At 45.4% G+C, this 20,476-nt stretch overlaps 1 protein-coding gene across 1 annotated transcript in view; it reads right to left on the reverse strand.

The window, feature by feature from the left end:
* Positions 1–5,178: 5,178 nt before the first annotated feature.
* The window catches only part of shank3a (SH3 and multiple ankyrin repeat domains 3a), a 684,304-nt gene continuing 669,006 nt past the window's right edge, over positions 5,179–20,476 (reverse strand). Inside the window, exons 18-27 of the mRNA XM_038964510.1 lie at positions 18,963–19,043; positions 18,487–18,510; positions 17,908–18,038; positions 17,460–17,565; positions 16,799–17,340; positions 16,040–16,697; positions 15,562–15,970; positions 14,974–15,429; positions 14,512–14,799; positions 5,179–5,771 (exon numbers count right to left, since the gene is read on the reverse strand). Of these exons, the coding sequence (XP_038820438.1) occupies positions 5,207–5,771; positions 14,512–14,799; positions 14,974–15,429; positions 15,562–15,970; positions 16,040–16,697; positions 16,799–17,340; positions 17,460–17,565; positions 17,908–18,038; positions 18,487–18,510; positions 18,963–19,043 (3,260 nt within the window). The 3' untranslated portion in view covers positions 5,179–5,206. The remainder of the gene's footprint in view (positions 5,772–14,511; positions 14,800–14,973; positions 15,430–15,561; positions 15,971–16,039; positions 16,698–16,798; positions 17,341–17,459; positions 17,566–17,907; positions 18,039–18,486; positions 18,511–18,962; positions 19,044–20,476) is intronic.

Here is a 20,476-nt window from a genome sequence, read left to right on the forward strand (position 1 = left end):
GCTATATCTGAGATTACATAGAACTGTATCTTAAAATAGTCACAGTAACACTGTCTGGCGAAAATCTGTACATATATAGCACCAAAGTGAACGCTACTATTTTATTCTAGTTAGCTAGCGATCTGACCTTTCACATTTTCACCTCCTACCACACGTGACATATGCTGTCAGGATTCATTCAACAATGCTACACTACTGAATAACAGGAATCTACTGAGGTTGACATTGTGTTCATCATTAGTTTCAGCCAGGCTACAGTTCTGTGTGGAGTTCACTGTCTTGAAGAAGATATAGAGCTGGGATGCCTGGGGGATCAAGAGGAGGGGATGTTTAGATGGGCCAGGCATGGTCCAGACATGGCCTGTAATAGTTCCACCCTGTTAAACTTCACAGTGCAACAAGGAGAAAATCAACAATGAAAGAAAAACCCCTTTGAATGATGATAAGATCATTTGATCCAATGGTGGGTCTACCAGATCCCCCTGGATTCAAAAAAAGGAATCACGACTCCGTCTCACCATGTAGATTGTGCTTTGTTGATTAGAAAAGAAGATGAAGTCGACCGTACAGAGAAACTCATTGGTGTGAATGATGTGTCTGCCTCAGCTCTCTGTGTCCTGTAGCATGGGTTTGCATCTGTATAAGCTACCTGTGGTAAACCCACTGAGGGGTCCAACTATGTTCTCCATCACTAGGTTCTTTCCTAACCAGGAAAGCAACTGGAGTCCAAACTGCACTGTGTATATGAGCACACGTGCATGCCTGCGTGTGCGTACAGTATGTGTGTATGTATGTGCTGTGTGTAAACCCATGTCAGCATCTCTCAGCATCAGTTAGACAAGCGGTATAACTCATCACAGTTAAACCAAACAATACTTTGATACCTTGTCTCAAAAATATAAATATAAATGTTAATAATGCAAAGCTCATAAAATCCATTTTTCAGGTTATATATATATTCCTTTACAAAACATAAAAACGTCTGCAGTTCCACTCCAAAAAGGTTGTGTCCAGACAGTGAAGCTAAATGAATGTCTGTAGTTCTCAAGATTCCCAGGAGATGGCACCATATTAGTGAGTAACAGCTCAACAACATCCAGACTAAGGTAGTACTAAGGAAGAAGAAAAATATACCATTGAAAGTTTATTTTTGGCACGTTTTTCCTTCTTTTTTCTTTTTTTTGTGTCAGTCCTCTTCAAAATCCCCTCATCATAGCATACCCTTAAAAACTCTGAACGTCTGAAAAAGGAAAAAAGGACAGAGTGTATAACTGGATGAAACGGGAAGAGGGCCAGTGCTTCTGGTCATGGAGAGAGTCATAGAGAGGTGTTGTAGAGCAGATGGTAATACTGTAATTGTCTGTGTCTCTGTCTCCCATTAAAGCCACAGCCACAGCCACAGCCCAAACCCTGCCCACTGCCGATTCCCACACACACACAGACAGGGGCTACACAGGAGCAGACAGAATGTAATAATTAAAATGTATATTCTCTCTCTCTCTCTCTCTCTCTCTCTCTCTCTCTCTCTCTCTCTCTCTCTCTCTTTCTCTCTCTCTCTCTCTCTCTCTCTCTCTCTCTCTCTCTCTCTCTCTCTCTCTCTCTCTCTCTAATAGATATCAAAGGGTCCTGTAATGATTATACATCTGGATTTCAGTGTGTGCACCACGTGTGTGACACAGCCACTGCCAGAAATCTCTGATGTAATTAAGGCTACAGTGGACCACCTTTGAGGGTTTGAACAACTTACACGCACACCTACCACACACATACACACACACACACACACACACACACACACACACACACGCACACACACACACACACACACACACACACACACACACACACACACACACACACACACACACACACACACACACACACACACACACACACACACACACACACACACACACACACACACACACAGCAGAGAGGGGGTTGTGTACAGAGTCAGGGTGTTCCTCCATTCACAGCATACATGCACTGTAATGATGGGTGGCTGTAATGCTAGCACCTTGTTTTGTGCAAATCATCTCCTATTTCATAGAAAATAATAAAAATCGGATCACACCTTTTTTCCTAGGTGGTTAACTATGCATATATGCCAAACATTCATATATAGATCTATATAATTTTTGATTTTCAAAAATGTATATGAAAACTATCATATATATACATTGCTTGTGATTAATATAAAAAAGCAAATATTCGTGTTTTGTTCAGATTTACAGTGTGAAAGTCCTTTTGAGAGGATCTACTATTTTTTGTTTCTCCTTTTCTTAATGTTCACTCTGAAATTCATGTTAGGTGAGTGAATAGAAAAATGTATCTTCTAAACATCATAATCCAAGAGCTACAAAATCCACACCTCCATTATAGAAACACAAACCAACAATCAACCCAACACAAAAGCCAAGGAGTCAGACGGTATGGTAGTGTTCCAAATGATATCCTTTTCCTTATATAGTGCCCCAAAATGTAAATCTCTGATCAAAAGAAGGGCACGGTAGGGATAAGGATGTCATTTGGGACAACTCCTATGTCACCAGAGTCAGAAGTGAGATTGTCTGTGAGGTCCGATGTGAGACAGTGAGCGTTATCCCTACAACGTTGACACAACATTGAATTTAACACCCGCTTACTCAAAACGGTGACAAAATAAAGTTTCACAGAGATAGTTTGGACTGGTGTGTGGCTCCGTGACAAGGATATCCACTTAGCATAATGGTTTCAGTGCTGCCTTTGACTAGTAAAGGTTTTAGTGGTTGTAGTGTCCACCTGGGTCACATTCAGGGGACTCCGTTATACAACAATGTAGATATAAATGTATTATAGAGAACAGACATGCTTCACTGTTGTGAAACTCCAATATACTACATATTCTTTACCTACAAATAGCAATAATAAACTTGTATAATAGGAAATCATGTCAACTCTTTATAAGATGCTCATGACAGTTCTATCATGACAGTTCTATCATGTCAGTTCTATCATGACAGTTCTATCATGTCAGTTCTATCATGACAGTTCTATCATGTCAGTTCTATCATGTCAGTTCTATCATGACAGTTCTATCATGTCAGTTCTATCATGACAGTTCTATCATGTCAGTTCTATCATGACAGTTCTATCATGACAGTTCTATCATGTCAGTTCTATCATGACAGTTCTATCATGTCAGTTCTATCATGTCAGTTCTATCATGACAGTTCTATCATGTCAGTTCTATCATGTCAGTTCTATCATGACAGTTCTATCATGTCAGTTCTATCACGACAGTACTATCATGACAGTTCTATCTGCAGTATTCAGAACGTTTCTTCCTCCTGAACACACCATTGTTGTTCTCCCAGAGAGTATGGATCTAACACTGTGCTGTTGTGTGAATAACACTCACTGTCTCTGACTGTTGAGAGAAGCAACTCACATTACAATTGTTGATTTTGTTTTTTTAAACACCTTTCTTAAGACATCCCGTTCTCCCAAACCATGGTCTCAGATGTATGTAATGATGCTACCGGTCTTAGTTTGGATGAGAACTGTGTGTGTTTGTGTGTGTGTCTCTGTGCGTGAATGTAAGGGTGTTATTTGTTTGACTATGTGACTGTTCATGTGTGTATATATATGTCTCTATATCTGAGTATGTGTTGAGGTCACAGGGTCACTGGGGTTAAAGTGGGATGTCACACCCCTCACTGTGTGGGATGCCCTTCAGTATGACGGAAGACCATAAGAAAACAAACAGAAATTAAACCACAACCCTCTTTTCAAGACGTGATGCAACTTTTCATGCTTCTGTTCAGGAAAGGGTGACCATGTAAGGACAGTTCATCAACAGTGGGTTGTATATAGAATACCATGTACAGTTTTACTAAAGTTGTATATTTTATGACAAAATGTAATTTGTATATATCTATTAACTTTTTTTCAAATATATATATTTATATAATTGGTAAAAACAAGTAAATTATTGGTGCAATAAATGTTAAAGTTTTCTCTCTGTCCTTTGTCTAGAAGTAGGAGTCAGATGCTCTTTAGTTTATTACATATCTTCATTTCAACATTCTGTCGTTTTTTTCCCCCTCAAAACTATTTAAATACATTTATATCATATTTATCTATAATATTCCCTTTGGAAACCCAAAGCAAGATGTTTTGATTATGAAAAAAGCCACTAGTGTTGGTTAAACATTCTCCAAATATAATAGATAGCACTGTCAGTCCTCGAGAAGGTCCCAGGATGGAGGAGTTTTCCCTATGTGGTCTCCAACGCGGAGCTCCGTCTCTGGGCTCAAGTGTCTCTAGTTTAATTACAATGCCAGGCAGAGAGGAGAGAGGCCCATGTCAGTACTGTCAGTATGTCAACATTATGTTAGTTCTAGGTCAGTACTGTGTCTATACTCCTGTGTTCGCTGTCGCTGAGCGGATCTCTGAACGTTCCTTATGGTTAGAGATTGATCCTCCTCCTTCTTCATGCAAACGGGGAATCCTTCAGAGGCCAAAAAAACAGCAGGCAAAGAGATAGAGGGAAGGGATGGAGGGAGAAAGAGAAGGAGATGTACAAAGAAGGAATGGTCTGTCGGAGAGGTTAAAGGTGTGACTAGAGGAGCAACAACAGAAGCTGTTACAAATGAAATGTTCTAATAGGAGCTCATGCAAGATTCTCTCCTGCAAAGAATTTCTTCCAAGTAGAAGTCTAAGTATTGTTATCCATTAGTTTACTCCAATTAGGACAGGGGTGGTAGGCTTAGGGGAATTTAATAAAGAAGGAAAATATATTTCATTAGTTTACTCCAATTTGGGGAGGGGTAGTAGGGTTAGGGAAAAATATATATATATACACTACCGGTCAAAAGTTTTAGAACACCTACTCATTCAGTGCAGTGCTGAGAGCAGAGTATAAATACAAAAACGTACACTTTCAGAAACATCAAAATGAAAACAAATTCACCTAAAAATGAAAACTAGCTCCACCTAAAAATGGAGCTAGTTTAAAAGCCCTCTCTTGTTTTCTCTCTGTTTCTGTCTCTCCATCTCCCTCTCTCTCTCTCGCTCTCTCCCCATCTCCCTCTGTCTCTCCATCTCCCTCTCTACCTCTCTCTCTCCCTCTCTCTCCACATCTCCCTCTCCCCATCTCTCTATCTCTCTCCATCTCCCTTTCTTTCTCTCCCTCTCTATCTCCCTCTCTCTCTCATTGCAGGGGTCAGCTCTCCAGCAGTTGTTTAAGTGCTCGTTCGATGTTCATGCGGTGTCCCACACGCGTCACCCCCAGCTCAGCGAAGTCGTCCTTGGTGAGTGCCGGGAGGTGCGAGCCCTCGATCTCATGCTCCTGAAAGCCAGCCCTGTGCTCCCCCAGGTTGATGCTCTCCAGCCAGTCTCCAACGTCGTACTTGTTCCACAGGTGGAGGGGCTTCTGGTGGAATGGCCTGAGGGCCAGGAGGGGCGAGCCCAGCCCGGGGGAGTGACAAGGGGACGGGGAGGGGGAGCGGGACCGGGCGCTGGAGCTCCTCATAACGAAGCGTACCTCTTTGGGCTCATGGTGCAGGCTGAGGCTGGACGACTTGAGGATGGTGTGGTGCGGCGTGGTGGGTGAGGTGGGTAGGCCAAAGCCTGGGAGTCGACTGAGGGGGTCACCCCGATCCGGGGAGCCCGAGCCAGGGCTTGGAGTGCGGCGTGTAACGGGAAAGCGGCTGCCAGGCCGGATGGTGTAGGTGGTGCCGTAGCTTCTCTGGGAAATGGTGTGGAGCTCTCCTAGACTGCTGAAAAGTCTGGAGGAGAGAAATATGGAGAGAGAGAAAGAGAAAGAGAGGGAGGTTAGGAGGGGAAGAGGGTGAGAGGTATACAGAGAAAGAAAGATACAGAGAGAGCAAGCGCAATGGGATGTAGAGAAAGAAAGGCAGAGGTAAAGAGATATTAGAACAACATCACTGTGTTTTTATCTATAAAGCTTCACACAAGTAGAAAGAGCCATTTGATCTGTTGAGCCTTTGGTACATCAAGCCACTCAATGTGGGCTGCAGGGTTAGTGACTGTTAGTGAGAGCAAGCTAGGTAAACTCACAGCAAGATCAAAAGCTTCAGTATTTTCAACTATTTAGTTGGATTATGACTTAAAGGCCTACTACAGGATGACCCACTCTCCGTGGGCTCAGGAGAGAGGAACATACTGAAACTTTCTGGAACCGGAACATGGTAAAGCATGTGAAAGAGCAAAAATGTGTTCTACAGTGCATTCAGAAAGTATTCATACCCCTTGACTTATTCAAAATTTTGTTGCGTTACAGCCTGAATTCAAAATGGATTAAATTGATTTTTTTCTCACCCATCTACACACAATACCCAGTAATAACGAAGTGAAAACATATTTGTAGAATTTTTACAAATGTATTGAAAATGAAATACAGAAATATCTAATTTACATAAGCATTCACACCCCTGAGTCAATACTTTGTAGAAGCACCTTTGGCAGCGATTACAGCTGTGAGTCTTTCTGGGTAAGTCTCTAAGAGCTCTGAACACCTGGATTGTGCAACATTTACCCATTATTCTTTTCAAAATTCTTCAAGCTCTGTTAAATTGGTTGTTGATCATTGCTAGCCAACCATTTTCAGATCTTTCAGGTCTAGATAAATGTTCAAGTAGATTTAAGTCAAAACTGTAACTCCACTGTCTTCTTGGTAAGCAACCTCAGTGTACTGTAGATTTGGCCTTGTGTTTTAGGTTATTGTCCTGCTGAAAGGTGAATTCATCTCCTAGTGTCTGGTGGAAAGCAGACTGGACCAGGTTTTCCTCTAGGATTTTGCCTGTGCTTAGTTACATTTTGTTTATTTTTATCCTGAAAAATCCTCAGTCCTTAACCATTATATGTATCAAAGCTGGGACCGAGAGACTGAAAAACAGCTTCTATCTCAAGGCCATCAGACTGCTTAACAGCAATCACTAACTCAGAGAGGCTGCTGCCTACATTGAGACCCAATCACTGAACACTTTAACACTTTAATAAATGAATCACTAGTCACTTTATACAATGCCAGTCTAAATAATACTACTTTAATAATGTTTCCATATCTTACATTACTCATATCACATGTATATACTGTATTTTATATAATCTATTTCACCTTGCCTATGCTGCTCGGCCATTGCTCATCCATATACTTACATGTACATATTCTCATTCACCCCTTTAGATTTGTGTGTATTATGTAGTTGTTGGGGAATTGTTAGATTACTTGTTAAATATTACGGCACTGTCGGAACTAGAAGCACAAGCATTTCGCTACACTCGCATTAACATCTGCTAACCATGTGTATGTGACAAATAAAATGTGATTTGATTTGATTTTGACAAGCATACCCATAACATGATGCAGCCACCACTTTGCTTGAAAATATAGAGAGTGGTACTATTGGATTTGCCCCAAACATAACACGTTGTATTCAGGACACATGTTTTGCATTATTACTTTAGTGCCTTGTTGCAAACAGGATGTATGTTTTGCAATATTATTATTCTGTACAGTCTTCCTTCTTTTCACTCTGTCAATTAGGTTAGTATTGTGAAGTAACTACAATGTTGTTGGTTCATCCTCAGTTTTCTCCTATTGCAGCCATTAAACTCTGTAACTGTTTTAAAATCACCAACAGAGCGAATGCATGCAACTAATTATGTGACTTGTTAAGCAAATTCTTACTCCTGAACTTATTTAGGCATATTTAGACATTTCAGCTTTTAATTTTTAATTAATTTGTAAAATAATTGAAAAACAAAATTCCACTTTGACATTATGGGGTATTGTGTGTAGGCCATTGTAATCAGTTTTAAATCCAGGCTGTAACACATCAAAATGTGGAAAAAGTCAAGAGGTGTGAATACTTTCTGAAGTGAAGGCACTGTATCTACCAATTCCCTCGGTAGTCTCTCTCTCTGTAGTCTCTCTCTCTGTAGTCTCTCTGTCTGCAGTCTTTCTCTCTGTAGTCTCTCTCTCAGTAGTCTCTCTCTCAGTAGTCTCTCTGTCTGTAGTCTCTCTCTGTAGTCTCTCTGTCTGTAGTCTCTCTCTCTGTAGTCTCTCTGTCTGTAGTCTCTCTGTCTGCAGTCTTTCTCTCTGTAGTCTCTCTCTCAGTAGTCTCTCTCTCAGTAGTCTTTCTCTCGGTAGTCTCTCTCTCTGTAGTCTCTCTCTCTGTAGTCTCTATCTGTAGTCTCTCTGTCTGCAGTCTTTCTCTCTGTAATCTCTCTCTCAGTAGTCTCTCTCTCTGTAATCTCTCTCTCAGTAGTCTCTCTCTCAGTAGTCTCTCTCTCAGTAGTCTCTCTCTCGGTAGTCTCTCTCTCTGTAGTCTCTGTCTGTAGTCTCTCTCTCAGTATTCTCTCTCTCAGTAGTCTCTCTCTCCATCTGTAGTCTCTCTGTCTGTAGTCTCTCTCTGTAGTCTCTCTATCTGTAGTCTCTCTGTCTGCAGTCTTTCTCTCTGTAGTCTCTCTCTCAGTAGTCTCTCTCTCAGTAGTCTCTCTCTCCGTCTGTAGTCTCTCTGTCTGTAGTCTCTCTGTCTGTAGTCTCTCTCTGTAGTCTCTCTATCTGTAGTCTCTCTGTCTGCAGTCTTTCTCTCTGTAGTCTCTCTCTCAGTAGTCTCTCTCTCAGTAGTCTCTCTCTCCGTCTGTTGTCTCTCTGTCTGTAGTCTCTCTCAGTAGTCTCTCTCTCGGTAGTCTCTCTCTCTGTAGTCTCTCTCTGTAATCTCTGTCTGTAGTCTCTCTGTCTGCAGTCTCTCTATCTGTAGTCTCTCTGTCTGCAGTCTTTCTCTCTGTAGTCTCTCTCTCAGTAGTCTCTCTCTCTGTAGTCTCTGTCTGTAGTCTCTCTGTCTGTAGTCTCTCTATCTGTAGTCTCTCTGTCTGCAGTCTTTCTCTCTGTAGTCTCTCTCTCCGTCTGTAGTCTCTCTGTCTGTATACTCTCTCTCGGTAGTCTCTCTCTCTGTAGTCTCTCTCTCAGAAGTCTCTCTGTCAGTAGTCTCTTTGTCTGTAGTCTCTCTCTCTGTAGTCTCTCTTTATGTAGTCTCTCTGTAGTCTCTTTCACAGTAGTCTCTCTGCCTGTAGTCTCTCTGTCTGTAGTCTCTCTGTCTGTAGTCTCTCTGTCTGTAGTCTCTCTCTCTGGTATCTTTCGTTGTTCTCTTTCGGTTTCCTCTCTCCGGACACTGGCATATGGAGCGCATGAGACACGAGAGCTGCATACCGTCTAGCTAGTGGAAGATGATCCAGCAACACTAAGCTCACTTTGACAGAGCAAATCACTGAGAGTACATCTGCTGATCACTCTCGATCTTTCACTCCCTCTCTCCCTTTCCTTCTCTCTTTTGTAAATTACTTTAGTGAAACTTCATTCCGTCTCAATGCCAAGCGAGTTGTCCTCTCACACTCAGAGTCCTCATCAGCATTTCCCTAGCTCCCACTGCTCAGTTTCACTGATGCCCATTCTAAATCCCACTGAGACTCAGAAACTGTCATGTCAGCCAGCATGGTAGCTCCAGTCTCACAGACGGGACCCAGAAACTGGTGCAGTTTCACTAGTGGCCATTCTTAACTCTATAGAGACTCAGAAACTGGTCCTAACTCCCAGCATGGGAGGATAGCTTCTCAGAGGTCCATTTTTAAACTCTACTTTGAACTAACTTTGACATGGAAACCCTATTCCCTCTTAAAGCCCTTACCCTGACTCTCAAATAGACATGAAATGGCATGTTTTTCTTTAATGGCCCAGTATAAAGCCATGTGGATGTGTGATGGAGGGTGTTTGTGGTTCTGTCCTGTCACAGGAACATGATACAAGCTTCCTGTAACCTCCAACAAATTACAGAGCTGTAGCATAATTGGTCAAAACCTGGCCATGACTTCAACCACACACACAAACAAGAACACACGCAAACATACACAAATAAAAGCAGTGAACATTATTTACTTGTGTCAGCATATTTTGGGTCAAAAAGCTGACCATGCATGCAGTAAGAGTAAGGGTCATGTCTCTATTGCTCTACAATAGACAGGGGTAGGGCTCTGTATGGGAGAAAAAATGGTCTCCTCTATGGGAAAGAAAGGAGAGAGCGAGCTATGGCAGCTACAACACTAGCTCAGTCCTCACACTGCAAATGATGTGCAAAGTAACATATTCATACTACATCCCAGTGCTTTCCATGAATCTCACTACGGATTGTACTCTGTGTGCAGTGTTAGATAATGTTAGTAATGGTTTGATTATTTGTCTATGTTTGATGCTGTTAAATCACGGTGCAGTGTGAGTCCTGAGAGCTTTGAGGTGAAGAACAGTCAATACCGCAGGAATGAGAGGAGAGAGTGAGGGGTTAAGGGGAGGGAGGGGTGGAGAGGTGGGAAACAGCCAAGGCATTTGTGTGTGTGTGTTGGGAGATGGCTATGTGGCATGGGTTTAAGACGTAAGAGGGTTGGTAGCTACAGAGGTAGGCGGAGTGAGATGACATGAACTCCATGCGCACTTACACAGTCGTCTTGCCCTCCTGGGCGTACAGTCAGTTCTAGACCAATCAGATCAGTGCAGCGTGGCGGAGCATGCAAGGTGAGCAGAGAGAGAGCAATGGGAGAGAATGTTAGCATCAGTCCGTGAGACGTAGCCTGCTAGTCACACCTGGCTGCTTCAGATGACTCCGCTGGCCATGTCAAGCCAATGTTTGTGTGTTTGTGTGTGTGCATGCATGGTGAGTGTGTTTGTTAGTGTGTGTGTGTGTGTGTTTGTGTGTGTGTGTGTATGGTGCATGTGTTAGTGTGTGTTTATGTATGGTGTATGTGTGTGTTTGACATGACAACGACAGCAGAGTTGAGTAAATCAGAACCCGATGAGTCCAGCAGGCCACATGAGAGAGAAATGAGAACACTATTCACATCTCAAACACTGAACAAAACAATAAAGAAATCAAACCAAAAGTAAACAACAAGAAACAGGATGAATGGCAAGAGTCTCCTGACTCTGTGTGTTTGTGGGTTTAAACTCAGGTTATGGAGACTCATAGTAATGTACAGTATAGTAGAGTAAAGTGTATAGTGTAGTGTGTGATAAGTAATTAGTCAGTGGACCAATGCCATCCCCAACACAATCACTGATATCAAACAGAAACATATGTAACATAAATCAAAGATCAGAGAAGAACAGAAGACCAAGTCCACAACTCAAACCAATGACAAACATGACTTCCTGAACCAGCTAAAGCTATGACAACATAGCATGAGTGGACATGAATGAAAGAGACATATAGCATTTGTGGCGGTATGGATACATATGAATGGGACAGACAGGGGATGGTGTTAAATGTATGGAGGAACACTGAGTGAGTGATCACACCACAGAAATCACACGAGTGAGTTCTGCAACTGTGTGAAGAATGAGAGGGAGGAAGAGAGAGAAAGAATAATTGTGTGTATAATTTCTGCTTTTCCTTCATTTAAACTGTAAAGGAAAGGTCAGTAGAAAAATAAGTATCGGATGATGTTGGGGGCGGGACGAAGCAGAGGGGTTGATTTTGATTGGATAAGGTCAAGACGAGTGAAATTAACTGAGAGAGAGGAGTGGGCCAATCAGAACACTCTGTCACATGACACATGTGACATCATGGTATGAGGGAATATAGGTGATGTCAGAGTCCAGCTCTGGGATTGGTTGAGTTGACGGTATGTGCTACTTACTTCAAACACATGGTGAAATATCCAACACATTTGCTTTGCTATGCTATATGACTAACCATAACTACTCTATAAAATGCTATAATAGTAGTGTCCCTCAGAACCTTATCTGAGAACATTGCTGAGCTTCATGGAGAGAGAGTTGAGGCGAGCTCGCAGGCCACCATTACTGATCCTATCCACAACGAGGTCAGGGTGGTACTGGTAGTCATAACTGGTCCTCCTGCTCAGTAGACAAACACAGGCATCAGGGTTCCATCTCAAAAGTCCTAAAATCACTTATTTTCTTCTCGCTTTCCTCTTCCCTTATTTACTTAATAGTCACCTCATCATATGATAGGAACTGGACAGGTGAAAGTGAATTCCAAATAGGCATCCCACATGTTGCTTTCACCTGTTCAGAGCAGTTCGGTGCAGATTAAGGTGAGGAGGTGAGGAGAGGAATCCATTTGAAACTATTCAGATGCATCTGAAGACTCCTGATAGAAGACTATTGCTATCCGTAAGGCTGGTCAACTGAGCCTCACACTAACTAACTACATCTAAACTATTTTATACTCTATAGCCACTATCCCCTACCTACATCCACCAATCACTATTCATTATATGATCAACATAAGATATAATAGGCTACTAAAATAAGGAAGTCCAAACTAATAATAACAACTAAAGCACATTCATGTAAATGCAAGCAAATGTGCATTAATATTTCTACAATAGGCGACAGTTTACCCCACTGCATCTCTGCTGATGTGCTTGAAGCTGATTGGGGGGGTGGGAGGGATCGTTCATGTAGCCCAATCTCTCTGAATGTTAAAGGGACAGTTCACTCCAGAAAAATGTCAGATGTTTTTATACCTAAAAAGTCAGGCTAAAAGTTGTGTAGTCCATAACCAACATTTATGTAATTATATTGTATAGATGATCTTATATATAGTATGTGTAGATCCTGCTATTGTATATGCATCAGGAGAAGTCTGCAGATTCCATTCATTATTTGGTATTAGACATCCGACAGACTTTTGGGTTGTTCTATTCCTTTTAAGCAGTCAGAAGACCATAGTGGAAGGAGAGTGTGAACATGGTTGGTGGCAAAAAGGAGAGAGATGGTAGGAATCTAAGGAGAGAGAGAGAGCGCTTGAGATAGATGTTAACCATAACCACAGATCTAGGATCAGATTACCCAACCCCCAATCCGTAACTTAAACCATGTGGTGTTAAAAAACTATTTGATCCAGTATCAGTGGTTAGAGGCACCTTCTACCCACTCCAGCTGAACACTGCACATAGGAGAGAGGGAGGTGTGTGTGGAGAGGGTCAGTTGGCAGGGTCATAGGTCAGTGCCTAAATGTCAGAGGTGAGTGTATGTGTGTGAGATGAGAAGAAGCGTTCAGGAAGTGCATGCCTCCAGGCCCTGTGTTACCTTGTTTGCATTGACTGACTGATCGACCAACCCAGCACACACACGTGCAGACACACACACACACACAGTGTTTTATTGACTGTTATTAGATTTAGAGCTGATTTACTGACTAGATACAACAAAGCCGACTGTGGATGGCAGGCCAATGCTGTCACCATGGAAACTGGGAACAGAGTGTAGAACTCAGCATGTTCCAGGTGGTCTATAATCTCTGTACTGTACAGAATTACATCATCAAATTATTTGAGATGATCTGAGGTTTACTCAGTCTAGACTTAGCAGTCCTAATGAGAGATAATGTACTGTACATTGTACATCTTTAGAGAGCTACACAAAATAATCTTTAAATCTCCAATCAGTTACTGAAAATATATACATTTTACATTATAATGGTGGAGTCTCAGACAGATACAGTACTAAATGTATATAGGTTATATTTGGAATTACACATAGTCATGTTTTTATGGCCCTTCACAGGAAGTGATTTACTAGTCCTGTACGATGAGCCTGATGTCTCATTGTATTGGTCGAGAGGTCAGGAAGTGGATCATGCAAACAAGGAAACAACTGACATGGCAGTTTGATAAATACAAATAAAAAAATCTGAAAATGTAAGTAGGGTTATTCCATTCCTATGGGGTTAGTTGTTAGGCTGGTTAGGAAAAAAATATAAAATGACTTTGGGTTTACCCTAGAGGCTATAAACTTAAGGTTTACTCTCTTCCATGTCCGTGTCACATCTGTAGGAATACAAAGGACTTTCAGTAGAACAATGGAAATAAAAGAAATGGAGTGTCAAACAGTCACTCCATAGGTATCATGGATGGAAGCTGCATTCTGATGAAGGTTCAACACCAACATGTCTAAGAGTAATCTCAATTCGAACCCTATTACCCCACCTTAATATTGGGGAGAGGGGGAGAGGGATGGGGATAGCTAATGAAAAGGCCTGTTTGACCTAGCATTGCTAAGGAAGACTAACGCTAGCATCGTACCATTGGCTAGGTGTGTCTTCAACCCTCAGTCTCTCTTATTTACTTACCACTGCAGTCGGCTGTGCAGGGGATAGGGCGGCAGTGGCATACTTTGTCATGGGAAAGAGCAAACCATGCACAACACACCCAGCAGTGATCGTTAGAATTCAATATTTACACATTTTTTTATGCTTTGTTTTTAACCTAACGTGGAACTATTTGAACAGTAACAGCTGAGTGGATATGTAAAAGCTGTGTAGCCTAATGGAACCTTGCTTTCATCCACCCAAAAGGTGTTGGATTCCTTCTTGATTCTTGATTACTTGAAGGAAGGGAGGAAAGAATGATGCATCTTGAAGTACTTGAATAGGGCCTAAGGTTGGTTTGGCCATGTTCAGTTAGCCTCCCTCTGTCCTATCTTACCTGGCGCCTGTCACAGGGGACTTCCTCCCAGGGTCCAGCGATGACCCCAGTGGCTCCTCCTCCCCCAGGGACCTGGTATCCTTATTCAGCTGCTGCAATCTGGAACTTAGTTCCCCCATCACCGATGGTTTCCCCCCCTCCTCACCCCCCAGCCCCAACCCCAACCCCCCTAGACTCCCCAGACTCCCCATCCCTAACCCCACCCCGGGTCCTCGCGCCTCCATCTGGTCCCCCCACAGCTTGGACCTCCTCTGGAAGAGGTAGCGGGGCCTCCCGGGGCCTCCCACCAGGCCAGATATAGAGCCTGACCCTAGGCCTCCAGAACCCAGGCCTCCATGCCCCAGGCCTCCAGACCCGAGGCCTCCATGGCTCAGGCCTCCATGGCTCAGGCCTCCAGACCCGAGGCCTCCATGCCCCAGGCCTCCAGACCCTAGGCCTCCATGCCCCAGCCCTGCCCCTCCGGCTGCTGCTGCGGCTAGAGCAGCCGCCTGCTGCTGGGATAACAGCTCGCTGTCAGAGCTCTGCTTCAGCAGCGGGTCCCTGAAGGTGACCGGGCCTTTACTGCCTCCAATGTGGGACTTGAGCCGGGGCTTGGGAGGCACTGGCGGCTTGTCGAGCACGAAGGTCTGCCCGTCGGCGTAGGAGGTGTGTGTGTCAGCGGGTTCGCCACTCTCTGAGGACAGAGTGGACATGCTGGAGACGGTGGACACAGTGCTAGTGGTCTCCAGATGGTGGTCTCGCTCTCTCTCACTGGAGCTGCGTGTGTCTGCCTCCTCCACACCAGAGTCTGCTGCTGAACCAGACTCAGCCAGCAGGGCTGGAGGATGGGGCTGGTCCGGGTATGAGGGTTTCCCTGAGATGACTGCTCCTCCGGGAGTAGGCTGGAGGGGAGGGCCCTGGGGTTGGGTGGGGGTCAGGCTGGAGGTGGGGGTCAGGCTGGGGTTTGGGGTGGTGGTGGAAGGGGTGAGGAGAGTAGGGGTTGTAGGGGAAGTGGTGGATTTAGACTGGGGTACAGGGGTCCCATGGGCTTGGGCTTGTGAATTGGCCAACAACCCGTTGGAAAACTCATCTGGAGGTGGGAGCACCCCGATCTTCTTCAGCTCCTCTCTGGTCTCTTCATCACTGGAGGACAGCATGGCTGGAGGTAGGCTCACTGTGTAGGGCTCCACGTCTTCCTCTGAACTGCCCTGGGCCAGGGGAGCCTGGGCTGGGCTGGAAGGGCCCTGGGCCTGGGGCTGAGAGGCAGAGGGGCTGGGCGACAGAGCCCGACTGAGGGAGGGTTTACTGGGCTCAGTGGCTGGGGAGGTGGGGGTTTGCTCCAGCCCTGGTCCCAGCCCCACCGCCTGGCCGTTACTGGTAGCATGGACCATGATTAGTCCAGCTGTCTTCTGTTGTGATGTGTCCATGATACTGATCAACATACTCTTCTTATCTTCCGTTCTCCTCTCCTCCTCCTTCCTCTCCTCCCCTCTTCCCTCCATCTCCTGGCGAAGCAAGGCGGGTGATGACACTGCCCACTGGGATTTACCAGCCTGGGGCGACCCCGGCCTCCCGCCCCCATGCTGAGCCTCTTTGGTCTGGCTTTCGATGAAAAGCGAAGCCCCCTGACCTCCAACACCAGCCCTGTCCTGTTTAGTCCTGGGCTCAGGGCTGCTGGCAGGGGACTGGCTCTGGGAGGTAAGTGCCCGCTCCCTTGCGGCCAGCGCAAGAGCAAGGGGTGAGTTAGGGTCCAGGGGCTTCCCTGTGAGTGGGTGGATGAAGGTAGTGCCGCCAGGTGAGGGGCGCAGGGCCAGGGCGGGGGGTGGCAGCTGGCCTAGTTCTCTGCTGAGCAGGCGCTCATCGATGGATCGAGATGTGGTGTAGGAGGGGGGCTCAGGGGCGGACCCCGACCCCCCCTCCATGGTCCCCACCGACTGGAAGACTGTGGATTTCCTCCGCTCCTCTAGTCGGCGCTCTCGGTCCTTCACGGCGCCAGCGATAGCAACAGCGAACGGCCCTTTCCCCTGCAGCAAGGCCTCTCCCTGGAGACGCATACGCTCGCGCTCCACCATCAGCTGCTGCTGGTAGTAGTCGGCTCGGCTGGTGTGTGTGTGGCCGTGGGTGTGTGTGTGTCGGCCAGAGGGGGAGGTCTCTCGGGAGTGGGCAGCGGCCAAGGCGATGCTGGCTCTCTCCTGTGCGTCCTCCACCTGGAGGGGTAGATAGGACAAGAGATTAGAAACTTCAAATTCAAAATAAACTTTGTTCACTTGCTATAGTAACAATAATCAGAATAAATAGAATAACCTACCTGTAGCTGTTTCACCAGAGGGCTCTTCTTGCGCTGGGGCTTGGTGGGTGTGTACAATCCAAAACTAAACTGGCCAACATTGGCGTACGGGTTGTCAATCACCCGGCCTTTCCGTTTGATTCGCTCTGGTGGTGTAGCGGATGCGGAGGGGCGGGGGATGTCGGTGGGCTCCACGGGTAAGTGGGAGGAATCTTGTAGAATAATCATTGACCTTGCCTTCTTCTGGCGTTCGGCGTGGGAGGACTGGCGGGGCGATGGGTCGTAGGGCCGGTCCAGGTCCAGGGAGGAGGGCTTGAAGCTGGAACGACCTGCAGGGTCATGACCCTGACCATGACCCCTGGCAGGGGGAGGAGGGGGGCAGAAAGCAGGAGGAGGGCCAGTGTCCAGGTAGTAGAGGGAAGGGGGAGGAGGAGGTGCGGTCTGGGGAGGGGGCGGGATAGAATGGGAGTGGGAGTGGTCTCTGAGGCTGTCCGTCATGGAGGAGCTCCGGGGGAAACGGTGTTCTCCAGCCAACACCGACAGACGGTCCTCCTCAGTCGCACCTGGAGAGGTCAGAGGGAAACGGTCAGAGAGAGATAGAGAGCCTAAAGTAGTACAAAGATGCTGCACTACAGTTATCAAGTTATTGACTGAGTACTGTACTAAAGGGGAAAGGTGTTACCGAATGACTTGGTCCTGGACATCCCTCTAGGCAGCTGCATATGAGCCCTCTCCATCCTTGGGTGGAGCCCACCATGTAATGCCATGCCCTGCCTCTCAAACAACGACTGCAACACAAACACACACACACACCCACACACAAACACACAGAGAAATACACATAGGTTTCAGACACATTTTACACAAAACAGAATGCACTGTATGTGAGTGTGTGGGAGGGTATATATGCTGATATTATTCTGCGGCTAGCAGGTCTCTGTGTCACCAGGGTTGGCCTGTGTATGTGAATATGTGTGTATGTGAATATGTGTGTATGTGAATATGTGTGTATGTGAGAATGTGTGTTCAGATGTGTATGTTTGTGTGAGTGCGTGGGTGGGTGGGAGAGAGAATGTGCATCGATTTGTTTCTGCGCATGTGTGTGTGTGTGTGTGTGTGAATATACTCACACTGATCTCTGATTGTGTGATTCTCCTGCCAGTAGGTCTCTGTTTGACAGTAGCAGCTCTGTAGTCGGCCTCTGTGGGCTGGGAACGTAACGTCACAGGCTCCTGAGGCACTAGCATCTCATCTAGCATTTCTGTACAGGGATCACACAGACAACACAGTCTGAATACAGCTACACAGCACGTATGGACCAAAATGCTTTTTACAAATTGTGAGTGTTTACACACAATGCACAGCTCCTTGTCCCTATCAAACATCTAGAAAATATCACATCTACACACAATATCAACACAACCATGCAAGCCTACATGTGTTCAAATACATTTACAGTTGACAATTACAACATGCATATCATACAACTAAAGAAACCTTCACTATGTTGGATCGGAGGCACGGTGTATAGCGTCTGAGTCTCATATCTTTGGGAGCATCCAGATTGAGAAGCAGGTCCTAAATGACTGACTGACTAACTCAGAGCTCAGTGCCCATGCTGTGCCGGTGCTTCATCTATAATGAACAGTGTGTCTGTCACGCTCAGAGAAGCCATGATGATGCCTCAACAGGTTTCCACTCAGGCTCACCTCCTCTCCTCCTCCGGACGGAAGCTTGGTGAAAGAGAGATCATGTCAACGAAGACAGAAAACGATGTGGGTCAGGGTGTGTGTGTGTGTGTGTGTGTGTGTGTGTGTGTGTGTGTGTGTGTGTGTGTGTGTGTGTGTGTGTGTGTGTGTGTGTGTGTGTGTGTGTGTGTGTGTGTGTGTGTGTGTGTGAGAGAGAGAGAGAGAGAAAGAGAGAGAGAGAGAGAGAGAGAGTAAGTGAATGCATCAAAGAGAAAGGAAATGTCAAGTGAAGAGAAAGAAAAGATCATGCTGTCAGAGATAAAGAGATGTTCTAAGTTGTATGAAGGCAGGAAGCATATTTTAACCAGAACGGTTAAGTGAATAGGGGAGAGAGAGACATAAAAAGAGAAAGAGAGAGAGAGAGTGGGGAGATATGTGTTAGTGTTTGTTTGTGTACAAGTTTGTGAATGTTTGCATCTTTGTGTTCTGACACTAACCCAGTTCCTCCAGTTCGGCGGTCATAGACTTGGAGCGCAGTGTCAAAGTGGTGCTGGGGGCTCTCTTGGGTGGCGGGGGAGCTGTGGAGAAAACGCAGGGTGAGGATGATGATGTTGAAGGTGAGGAGGAAGGCCCTTTGACCCTGCTGCTCAGCGCCCTGCGAGCGTGGCCCAGCCGGAAGCTCCATCCTGTCTTCGCAGCCTTCCCCTGGTCAACTTGGGGAAAGCTGGACGACTTGTTCAGGCGGGTAGACACACTCTTTTTGATCATCCCTCTCTCTTTCCCCCCGTCACACACACACACACACTCTCACACACACTCACCACCCCACTCAACACTCCGGTGGAGAGTACATTCTGCCATGCGGCATTGACAGAGGAAGATAAATAAATAACTGTAAATCCCACAGCTCGGAAATACACTACCACACCACAACATTTACACCAGTCCACTTACAGTCATCTCCGCTAGCATCCAAAACCCCCGAAGACCCTTGTATAGCCTACTAACTATTACAGATCAGCTCACTATTAGTGCTGTGCCAGTCCACAACCACTACCAAACACCTACATATTATTATTATATTATCCAGTCCACATCCAAATAACACCAGAAAAGCTCACTGTTAACATGTGACAATATAATCCTTCAAAATAGATAGTCCATACCATCACATCATCAATTACTACAGTACAATACCTCCCACTGTGCTGCATGACATGTGCAGCTACACATGATCACAGCTAAAATACACCAGCACAGAATCACACCTTCACAGCCTATGAAATCCATGCTGCAGCTCACCACCCAACACACTGTATCATCTGTGCATGTTAAAATACAGCAGCATACCTCCCAGTCTCTGCACAATACAGCACCTCATTCAATATACTGTCAACCAGCCAGTCCCGTCTCAATGCACCACTGTGGAGAGAAAAAACGGATCAGCAGAACATCTGGATGCTACCACATACTGGCTACGCAGCTACACTGAGCAGCTATAGATCTGATCTAATCTAGTCCATACGCTATCACTTCATCACCGGTCAGCATATTCATGTAAACTACGGAGAGAGAGAGAGACAGAAAGAGAGAGATCGAGAGAGCACTAGAGAGAGAGTATTGCAATGCTTCATTCAAACACACAGCATGGTTGCTATGGCTACCATGGTGGTAGCAAGGTTTGGCTTGGTGCAGAGGGTTGTGTGTGAGCTATGAGGTGTGTGTGTGTGTGTGTGTGAGAGAGAGAGAGAGCGAGAAAGAAAAAGAGAGAGAGAGATAGATAGATAGAAAGAAAAAAAGAGAGCGAACGAGAGAGAGAGAGAGAGAGAGAGAGAGAGAGGGTTGGGGATTGTGAGAGTGTGTGAGAGTGTCTGCAGAGTTAGGAACTGGAGAAAAAGTTGACTTGAAGCAGCAGTGCTGCCTTTTAGAGTATTAAATACAGCTTAGAACAGCTAAGAACATCACAGAACAGCCAGGCAGAGCAAAGCCGTCTCAGTAGAACTTCATGGGG

This window comes from Salvelinus namaycush, chromosome 2, assembly GCF_016432855.1.
Source record: "Salvelinus namaycush isolate Seneca chromosome 2, SaNama_1.0, whole genome shotgun sequence".
Taxonomy (NCBI): Eukaryota; Metazoa; Chordata; class Actinopteri; order Salmoniformes; family Salmonidae; genus Salvelinus; species Salvelinus namaycush.